This window comes from Centropristis striata, chromosome 6 (genome assembly GCF_030273125.1).
Source record: "Centropristis striata isolate RG_2023a ecotype Rhode Island chromosome 6, C.striata_1.0, whole genome shotgun sequence".
Lineage (NCBI taxonomy): Eukaryota > Metazoa > Chordata > Actinopteri > Perciformes > Serranidae > Centropristis > Centropristis striata.
This window is the reverse complement of record NC_081522.1, coordinates 11,639,289-11,648,156: the sequence shown is the minus strand read 5'-3', so window position 1 is coordinate 11,648,156 and position 8,868 is coordinate 11,639,289. Positions and strand designations below refer to the sequence as shown.

At 39.6% G+C, this 8,868-nt stretch overlaps 1 protein-coding gene across 2 annotated transcripts; it reads left to right on the top strand.

Annotated features, from left to right (window-relative positions):
* The first annotated feature begins 34 nt into the window (after window positions 1–34).
* On the top strand, window positions 35–8,830 carry LOC131973865 (sodium/potassium/calcium exchanger 1-like). 2 transcript variants are annotated; one of them, XM_059335978.1, is made up of 10 exons: window positions 35–537; window positions 923–2,129; window positions 3,112–3,168; window positions 3,615–3,723; window positions 4,914–4,994; window positions 6,087–6,175; window positions 6,360–6,620; window positions 6,708–6,797; window positions 7,273–7,439; window positions 7,557–8,830. In XM_059335978.1, the coding sequence occupies exons 2-10, from the start codon at window positions 1,086–1,088 to the stop codon at window positions 7,804–7,806; spliced, it is 2,148 nt and encodes a 715-aa protein (XP_059191961.1). In that variant the 5' UTR covers window positions 35–537; window positions 923–1,085; the 3' UTR covers window positions 7,807–8,830. The 2 variants fall into 2 exon arrangements, with proteins under 2 accessions (XP_059191961.1, XP_059191960.1); XM_059335977.1 differs by having other exon boundaries at window positions 3,109–3,168.
* The last annotated feature ends 38 nt before the right edge of the window (window positions 8,831–8,868 follow it).

Sequence of the window (8,868 nt, the reverse complement as noted above, 5' to 3'; positions counted from 1 at the left end):
TAATTCCGTCCGGGTGAAAGCAGTGTATATTACAATAAATAGCTCCTATGTGATACACATTTAAATGGGAAATTTCATATTCATGTGTTGAAAAAGTTAGCACAAAAATCACCATTGAACGCCATTATATTAACAATACTTATATTTGCTTAAGAACATTGTACATTTGAGTTTAATGTCAGGTCCCATTCAAATTGCTATCTAATTGTCAGGCTGAGGCTTCATAACACGATTTTTATGCTAAAGTTGTGCAACACAATAATATTAGACTGAAGCACCACTTTCATTTTGTATAAATAAATATTACTAAGGTATGGCTCATGATAAAGCGAGAGTGAGACAATGTACATAATCCTCTTAGAAGACTTCAGGTATTAGGTATTATGCTGATCCATTGTGAAGACTTGCCCCGTGTCCTACATAACCCGGCGGCTGTTGGCAACAGTTTGGACTTCTGTTTGTTCCACAACAACCAGCTGTGGAAATCTGCTTTTGTAGATTTATGCATCCCTGACTTTGCAAGACCCTGGTTCTTTGGTAAGCCTTCACCTGTAATGAAAATGCATGACGTTGTTTCTTTTCTTTGCCATGTATGTTTAAATTAACCTAACCCCTTGTAACATGACATTTATTTTAATTGGTCAGTTTTTCTTTTTATATCCATTTCTTTCTTTTTTTTGTCTTTTGTGTTCATCTGTCAGTCATTGGACTCATTCTGTTTTGGAGAACCCACCAACCTGCTAAGAACAGCTTCTAAATGGGCTTATCATTAATGCTATATGACAGATTTTGTATTTTTTTTTTTATTCAGTCATCAGGTGCATTGTCTAAATAGTTTGCATGCTTTTAAATGTACACCACTGTTGTGCCACCTGATGACTCAAGGTCATTTTGTTTTTTTGCTTCCTTTCATTCACAACAGGCTGGTTTTCCAAGGAGTTGAGGATGACATGAATCACACCACTGAAGTTTTAGATTGTGTCACCCCAGGGTCTGCTGGGGAGAGAGCTGGACTTGTCCTCGGCCAAAGCCCATTTATGCAGCTTAATTCTCCATAGCCAGTAACATCACTGCTTCGGAGGAAAATGTATTGTACAAGAAGGAAGCGACTGCAGCTGAGCCGGGTCCTGTTTCTCCTCTCCGGGGTTTTTCTCTGTACCCTCTACCAGCTGACCATCAGTGCCAGACTGTACGAGCCTTTGCCAATGCCTCAAATTGCAGAGGATTTTGGAGAAGGTTCAACAGAGGGTCTCGAGGAGACGACAGTAGAGACTCAGGGGCTGGAGGAGCCACTCACTGCAACAAATGAATTAGAGCCCACAGATCAAACGACTAAAGAGATGCACGTGGTGCATCATCTGGAAACAACTACAGTTTTGAAAGCATCTGCCCCCACTGAATCTCCACTGTTACCAACAACAAACAGGACTATTGTTCATTGCATCTATGTGGCCCCTGAGCCTCCACAGGAGACACCCACGCCAACTCCAGCTCCTCCTGTGACCACCGTCACCCCAGCTTCTCCTGGTGAAGCTCCACACATGAAGGGTGAATACCCTGTAGATATCTTTTCTGTTGAAGACCGTAGACGAGGCTGGGTGATCCTCCACATTTTTGGCATGATGTACATGTTCATTGCACTTGCAATAGTGTGTGACGAGTTCTTCGTTCCTGCACTGGGGGTTATCACAGACAAGTTAGCCATCTCTGATGATGTAGCAGGAGCCACCTTCATGGCTGCCGGAGGTTCTGCTCCTGAACTTTTCACCTCATTGATTGGAGTCTTCATCGCCCACAGCAATGTGGGGATCGGCACAATCGTTGGTTCAGCGGTTTTCAACATTTTGTTTGTGATTGGAATGTGCGCTTTGTTTTCACGGGAGGTGCTTCATATAACCTGGTGGCCACTTTTTAGAGACGTATCTTTCTACATACTTGGCCTCATCTTTCTCATCATCTTTTTCTTGGATAATGTCATAATGTGGTGGGAGAGCATGATGCTGGTGGCTTGCTACACTTGCTACGTGACTTTCATGAAGTTTAATGTGCAAATAGAGCGGACATTCAAAACCCTAATCCTCAAAAACAAGAACATTGTCAGAATTATTACAGTGGATGAACCTGAAAAGGTAAGCAGTCCTGGGACAGAGCATGAGTCTGGTGTAAATCAGGTTTTTCAGGTCCTCAGTTCACACTCTAATAAGTCTGTTGTTAGGTTTTTACATCACAGAGTGGAAGAAACTCTGAACTTACAGTTTGCAGACATTGGCCCAAAGTCTCATTTATGGCAGCGGTATGTCATTGAGAGCAAAACTATGGAGCTTAACAGCTTTATTAAACACTTTATACAGTTATTGGAGACAAATCTGTGGCTATGAATGAGTTAAAAAATATGCAGATTTTGTGATGCTTTTAGTCCATAAAACACATTAATATTCTCAAAAGTGAATCTAGCCGTTTCATTCATACTTAATTTTGTTTCCTATTCTGTTATACTCATCATAAACAGTTTGGTTTAATACTCTAACAGAAAGTCACATCACACTTGACATCTCTACTCCCACCTGTGGGGTTTTATGCAAATCTTCTCAGAAGAGTGAAATTATTTTAGTAAAGCTCTTATTTGAACCAAAGCTGTTTAGCCACAGCAAGCTAATCCCTTGAGGAGCTATGTCCCTATACAAACTGTAGCATCAACATGTACTGTGTTTAACCCTGCTAAGTGTGATTGAGGCTTAATTTACACAAGATAAAGCTGCAGTATTTATGCACACTCGTGAGCTGTATATACTGCTGGAGCAAATGTAATTATTTCATCTGTTGAAAATGCAATTTCCAATCACATTAATACTTCTATAGTGGGGGTTTTCTAAATAGAGGGATAAGGGATCATTTCACAAATATAATAATAATAATATAATAATATAATTATACGTGACAAGCAGCTCCATCTCTGCTACTGACATGTAACACTAATAAGACCCCCAGTGTGTGCAATGTGTGAAACAGCAGTGTTGAAGATGTTAGTTCAAATTAAATATTGATATTTAAGCTCTACCTAAATGAAATAACATTGGTCCATCTCTACTATTGAATGATTGCACGCAGAAGAATGGGGACGCTGAAGGTAAAGCCCCTTCTGATCCGGAGGACAAGAATCGGTTAAAGGTAAGAGTCAAACAACCAAACAATCAACTGCAAAAAAAAATTACACGAAAAGGAAACATCATCATAGACACACAGTGTTCATTTATCTTCTTATCTAAGCCTTTCCATTCAGTCTAGTGTGACACTTTATGCTGGTAAACAAGGTAAAGCAATGCAAATTAGCCCTTTTTTAAATTGCATAATAAAAAATAATAATAATGGGCTACTCATATAATATACTCATATAAACACATTTATAAATGCACATTTTTATGAAACTATTAGTTATTAATGAATTAAATTTGTTTTTCTATTTCCTCCATACCTGTCAAGTGCTGGCACATGTTAATTTACTTCTCAAGAAAAATACAAGCCTGACCTCCGTTACAAGATGATTATGTAACACTGATGTGTCACTGTTTGTCATTGTGAGCAGCTATCGTGACCTCATCTATCTCTTTCTTCAGTTGAAGCCATCCCTTCAGCGAGGGGGCAGCTCAGCCTCTTTACATAACAGCACCATGAGAAACACCATCTTCCAACTCATGATACACACATTAGACCCTCTGGGAGAGGGTAAGTATCTTATCACGGCACTCGTTGCCCTAATGATTGATCATTATCTGCATTTAAAAGGCAACTTGTAATGAGTGTCTGGGTACTATGTCTTCTCATAGTGAAATGGATTAGCAAAGTGTCCCAATTGAAGACAGCACTAAGTCCAGATTGATACTAAGCAGATAAATACCTGCCTCAGTCTATGGAAGGATGCATGTGTAGGCCCACAGTAAAATATAAAGGAGCTTTGGTGTAAGTCAACAGAAAGATTATTTTACACACGATAATTCAGAAAAATTTTATGATTTTAAGATAGATGTGTATCATTCAACTGTTTAATCAATTAGATAACAAAAACTTGATCTAATCTATGAAGTATGAAGTGTTGCTGGCTGGTTAAACAGTAGCAGACTGATCCAGTGGTTTTCCTCATATATTACTAAGGTTTCTGTAGCTTTATAGTGCACCATGCGAGGGTAATCACACTGGGATCACCTCAGAGCATCTTTAATATTTTCTCATTATCTGTTGCCTAAGGCAAGGCCATGTTACAGTCTATCCCAGTTTGTGTACCTGTGGCCCTGGCCTCCATACAGCAAACACTCCACTACTCCAGCACAATAATCAGCTTTTGAATGAGCCTATAAAACCTGGATCACTGTCAGCAGCCCCTGTAACAACCACTCCAACGCAACATTATGAATATTTGTATGAGCCCAATTAAAAGAAGGTTTGAATGCAATATGGATGTTTTGATATTTACTGTATACTGCATGGTTATCCATATCGACCTCAGCTATAAATTATGCTTGCCTCAGGTGGGTGTATTCAGTCTGAGACATTGGATTAAAAGAAACAGACAATTCCTACATTCTTAAAAAACAAAAAAAAATCTGTTTGTCCGTTGCACACAGATCACAGTTTATAATAAAGACGAAGCAGAAAGAGGAAAAAAATTTTTTTTAAAGGGTGTGCTCTGCAATTCCTTTTGAAAGCCCTCTCATGGCATTGTTCTGTGCTGCAGCAAAGGTTATGATGCTATTGTTGTTTTTTTATGTTATACCGCTGGTCTTTTGCTCCATGCCCAACTCATGTAAGGCAAAGAGCATTGCCTTCCATATTTCTGTCAAACTGAAATTATTGTAATTATTATCACATGACTGAGTAATTCATCACAGAATTCTAAGTTTGTTTTTGATTGTTCGTAGGAAAATTTAAGGATAAGGCTGAGACTCTGAATAATGTGGCTAGACGGACGGCAGAGAGCAAAACTCCAGACAAAAGTGAAGGTAACATGGAAGGATGTGATGGTCATCCACGGATCAGACACCTTTCATTAAAGGGATCAGAGTTAGTGGTAAATGCAGTCAATTGAAGCAATACGGTCCTCAGTGCATGCTATACTGAGAAATCTGAGTCCTCGTGCTTGTGTAGCATGTACCAGGATGAATTGTGCTCGAGCACAGACTCTCTTGGGGTTGGTGTCAGCGTCAGCATCCAATGAAAACTGCCCACGCTGAAATTCATTGCAGCAAAATGACTCTTTTGGCATCAGAGGACAATTTCAGCAAGTCTGTGTTTCGGGAGGATGTGGTTGGCACATTTCTGCATTTCTTCTGCCGTATCTTCTGGCTTGCAACCAAGCAACCAACTACGTCACTGTCACTGTCACAAATGATGGTGCTGATTGCAGGGAGAAGAGCAAATGTTGCAGCTAAACTCTCCGCTAGCACACACTGAGGAATGTATTGCTTTAATGGACTACATTTACCATTAACATGAACCATACATCCACGTAAAAGGTGGCGAAGTTTTCAGAGTCTGCTCATGAACAGAGTTGTAAAGCTGTTCATCATCTTGGATGCAAAAAGCATACAGCCAAACCCCTTCAGCATGTGATCTGAGTGAGTCAATCAGGTTCTGTGACAACAGAAATATTATATGTCTATGATACATTTCCTCCATTATAATAAGATAACTTTATCGCAAATATTGGGAAATCTGTGTTTAGCATCCTTTTGTGCTGCTTTGCTGCATAGTGTAGATGTGTGACCAATAGTAAAATATGAAGTGCATACAGGGAAGTGTAAATAAAATGCAAGAAATACATAAAAATTGCATAAAGGTTTAATATACAAAGTACTTTTATATGGACACGATAAAGTGCATGTAGAATCATGTAACAAAAGCCTAATATATACATATATCTAAATAATTCAGTCCAGTCTACATGAGAATGACCTCATTTAAGTCACAACAACATATTCATTGCATTCTTTCTCATGACCAGTCCTAAAGGCTTATGAAATGACTCATTTAGACAGCCGAATGACCAAGAGGCATCAGGGAAATGCACAAGATTTTTGGGATTTCTTTCACAGTTGCTGGAGGAAAAACTGAGCCAACCAAAGAGCCAGAGGCCCCTCCAGCCCCAGAGGAGAAGAAGAAGGAGCAACCAGAGGACAAGAAGGTACTCTCCAACCATGTCCTGGTGGTTATCAAAAAGCCCAGAAGTCAGTCTTTGATACCACTCTATGTAAGAGTCAATTTACAGAGCTACAACCTCGGGCAAAAACCTCCATAGACTTTTCTTTGGTCTTTGCTTTTGTTTCTCTACTGTTGTCCATCATGATTTTCTTTCCCCAACACTCCAGGAGGATGTGCCAGCCGGAGACGACGAGCCAGAAGGTTCTGGCAGTGATGACGATGACGGTGACGAAGATGTCAGCGATGAGGTTAGCGATGAGTCCAGTGAAGAAGAAGATGATGAGGAAGAGGAGGATGAAGAAGAGGAGGAAAAAGAAGAACCTCTTTCTTTAGAGTGGCCTGAAACACCACGTAAACAAGCCACATACGTCTTCCTGCTCCCCATAATCTTCCCTCTGTGGCTCACAGTGCCAGATGTTAGAAACCCGGTAAAGACCCAGACGCATCTCTGAGATCAGTTTTTATAATGCCTAAACAGTGTGTTTTGATATAACATAATTTACTTTGCCCAACAGAATTCCAGAAAATTCTTTGCAGTCACATTTCTGGGCTCTATTCTGTGGATTGGTATTTTTTCGTACCTCATGGTGTGGTGGGCCCATCAGGTCAGTGACTGTAGTAATGTTTAGACATGGAATTTTACATGTGTTTCCCTTTTTTAACTGAATGTGCACACAGACAAAAAATATGCGTCTTTTTAAAAATTAAAGTGACGGATTTAAAGAGATTTGGTTGCATGATGTGTCCATAGCCAGTGTATTACTTATGGTAGATGGTGGTTGGGGCGTCCCCTGTTTGGGGAAGCAGGCACGAGTACCAGCACAGGCAGCAAGAACATTTTAGGCACATAAGGAGGCCCACCTAAAAAAACAAAAAACAAAATTATTATGGATAAAACAACCTATACAGGCCTACTTCAATTAATCCAAACTATCTCCTTAAATGTCCCTGAACCCGTTATTAACTTTTAGAAGTAAGTAAGTAAGATTGTGTCCTGATTCAGTCATTTGACAAAAAGGTGCAAGTAATTTTCCATTTCTCTAGCTCCTGTCCACTCTGACCTCTAGTTTGTCCTTGTAGGTGGGTGAGACCATCGGCATCTCGGAGGAGATTATGGGCCTGACTATCCTGGCTGCAGGAACGTCCATCCCTGACCTCATTACCAGTGTGATTGTGGCTCGTAAAGGCCTGGGGGACATGGCTGTGTCCAGCTCTGTGGGCAGTAACATCTTCGACATCACAGTGGGGTGAGCTCTGATAGTCTGACGTGTCACGATTGAAAAAGAAATGCTGCTGAACACTCACATGATATTTTTCTTTGCCTTTCATTTTCATTTTTTTGCTTTGTCACTTTGATCTAAAAGCCTTCCAGTGCCATGGCTCCTGTACTCGTCCTTCCACGGTTTTGGTCCAGTGCCCGTCAGCAGCAACGGGCTCTTCTGTGCCATCGTGCTGCTATTCATCATGCTCCTCTTCGTCATCATCTCCATTGCATACTGTAAGTGGAAGATGAATAAGCTGCTGGGTTCCACCATGTTCCTGCTGTACTTTATCTTCCTGGTGCTTAGTGTGATGCTGGAGGATCGCATCATCGTCTGCCCTGTTTCCATCTGAACATGTGAGCAGAAGTCGTCTCTACAGCAAGCGTTGTCTTCACCAGTGACCTGAAGTACCCACACAAGTACAGGTCTGGATATCTGTAGAAACTGTGCAGGAAGCTGCTGTAGTTGCTCTGCATGAGTCCAGTGTGTCAGCAACTACACACACACTACAACATTTTCTAGAACTTGTTACATACTCACTTTTAGTAACAATGGCAGCTTTTACACACTTTTTTCATTCAAGTTGCAGGTTTCCTGACTAATATAGTGTAGGTAAGTGTATTAAGTGAACACCAACAGGGATATTAACATTTTTTTATGGTTTACAAAACAGCATCTACAGAATATAATTAGAAATCTAGAATAAGTTCTCATTTTGGAAAATGTACAAGATTTCTAAATGTGAATTTTGTATATTATGTAACTATACACTTCAAAACATGTTTTATAAAATTCATCATAGAGAATCTGAGCTTGCTTGAACTGATTTTTCAATCATGTGTTTTTTTCTGTTTCATTTGTTTTTAAAAGCTCAGGTATAGAGTCTGTCAGAGAAAGTTTGAAAAAATAATGACTTGACATTTGTAGAATAAACATGTTTATTCATAAATGAAAGCAAACTATAGATCCAGCCAGGGAAGAAATTTGATTTCTTTTTTATATAAAAATCATACAAATTAGTATCTGTGTTACAAATGATAAATAATACTTCATAAACATTGTTTAAATTGACAAATTGTGTAAACAACATGTACACATCAAATGATGTTTTGGTCATCTGTGGGTTTTTTTTTGTTTTTGTAACAACTTACAAGGTGATTAAAATGCAAATGTACATGCTGTGATATTGGTGTTTGTACCAAGCACACAGTCTTGTCTAATCCAGCATCGTATCGTCATAAGTTATTGTGGTGAAGTCCAGTAATAAGCTGCAGAGCTGTGAGTGCAGAGCTGCATCGCACGACTACTAACAGCATCTAGGCAGGGTTTTGTCAGTTAAAAGTGAAAGACAGTATTAAACACAGTGAATCATCACACTTATTTATGAAGTGATTTTGAATGAGGGCAGGTCAGA

Bases quoted from the DNA above. Each gene is read 5' to 3' on its own strand.
- LOC131973865 (XM_059335977.1), top strand. From the start codon at position 1,086: ATGTATTGTACAAGAAGGAAGCGACTGCAGCTGAGCCGGGTCCTGTTT. The intron at 2,130-3,108 runs GTAAGCAGTCCT...GATTGCACGCAG, and splicing joins CAGTGGATGAACCTGAAAAG to AAGAATGGGGACGCTGAAGG. The intron at 3,724-4,913 runs GTAAGTATCTTA...GATTGTTCGTAG, and splicing joins ATTAGACCCTCTGGGAGAGG to GAAAATTTAAGGATAAGGCT.